A 1390-nucleotide genomic window follows, 5' to 3' on the forward strand; every position below is an offset into this window, starting at 1 on the left:
GTCAAATGAACTTCAATATCTCAAAATGCAGTATGTTCAACGTTGGTTTACGTAACCCAGAAAACAGATATAACTTAGATAACACCTTTCTAGAGAAAACTGAGTGTGAGAGAGATTTGGGAGTGACAGTGAGTCCCGACCCTAAATCCAGGGAACACCGCATTAGCGCCAGGAATAGAGCTAATAGAGCATTAATTGTCATTGCTAGGATAGTTACGAATAAAAGTGCAGAGGTAGTTATCAAACTCTATTTAGCATTAATTAGATCCATCCTTGACCATGCGGTAGTTTTGGTATCCGTCATATAGAATAGATATAAATTTACTAGAATTAATATAGAGGAGAATGACCAAAAATACATAGGCTCAGAAATTTACCTTACGAAAACAGGCTTATGCACATTAATCTACACTCTCTGGAAAGACACAAAGTACGGGGTGATCTAATAGGGGTATTTCAGTGGATAAAGTGCTTTAACAAGGGTGATGTAGACAGGGCAGGACTCGCATTAATATATCTAATTTGAACAAATATAAATTTAAGAAAGAAGTTGTTTACCAATAGAGAGCTCAATCGATGGAATGGACTTAGTAACCATGTAATGAGTCTAAAATTATCGGTTGTTTTAAGAGATGGTTAGGTAATTTTATGGATGGGGATGATAGATGATAATGGACCTGGAACTGCCTAGTGTAGTTCGTATGGTCTCTTGCAGTCTCATTTTTTGTTTTGTTTTTATGTTCTTATGCTTTTATGATGACGATAGATGGTCCCATTTATGTTAGATCGAATAATTATTTATTGTTTCGTATTTTTTATCTAATCTTCATTATTTATTCATTTATCTATTCATTTACTTTTCTATTTCTTATTTATTTATTTGTTTATTTCTTTATCTGTCTATTTATCTACTCTTTTATTCATCTATACGTTTATACATTTACTTATTTATTCATTTACATATTTAATTACTTCCCGCAGGTAAGTAGAAAAATAGATGAATAAACAAATATAGTGATGTTGATTGTTTGCTTCTTTAAAATAAGTAGGGCATGGACAACTCTTTTGTATTATATATATCGAACACAATATGGACATCAAGTTTTCTTTCATATTTCTTTTTTCTATGGGCAAGCAGAAACAAACATAGTGATGGTGATTGTATATTTGTCTCGAATAATTAAGACATAAAAAGCGTAGTTGCCTCAAATAAATAGGAAAATAAAGACATGAAGCTTGATGAAGATGGGGGAGGCAAAGCCTTTAGAACCCAGCAAGTTTTTTTCAGACTTCGTCCTGGACGCCACCTGTCGATGTTATTGAGCTTATACAGGGGAACCTCGTGGGCTCTGAACACTAAGTTGGTGATTGGTGTGTTGGAAGGTTCTTT

At 33.6% G+C, this 1390-nt stretch overlaps 1 protein-coding gene across 1 annotated transcript in view; it reads right to left on the minus strand.

The window, feature by feature from the left end:
- Window positions 1-1388: 1388 nt before the first annotated feature.
- Window positions 1389-1390, minus strand: part of LOC143017520 (uncharacterized) — a 444-nt gene continuing 442 nt past the window's right edge. The window contains exon 2 of the mRNA XM_076172310.1: window positions 1389-1390. This exon is cut by the window's right edge and continues 173 nt beyond it. Coding sequence (XP_076028425.1) covers window positions 1389-1390 — 2 coding nt within the window.

Source organism: Oratosquilla oratoria, chromosome 32 (assembly GCF_046742065.1).
Source record: "Oratosquilla oratoria isolate Oo_2021 chromosome 32, ASM4674206v1, whole genome shotgun sequence".
Taxonomy (NCBI): domain Eukaryota; kingdom Metazoa; phylum Arthropoda; class Malacostraca; order Stomatopoda; family Squillidae; genus Oratosquilla; species Oratosquilla oratoria.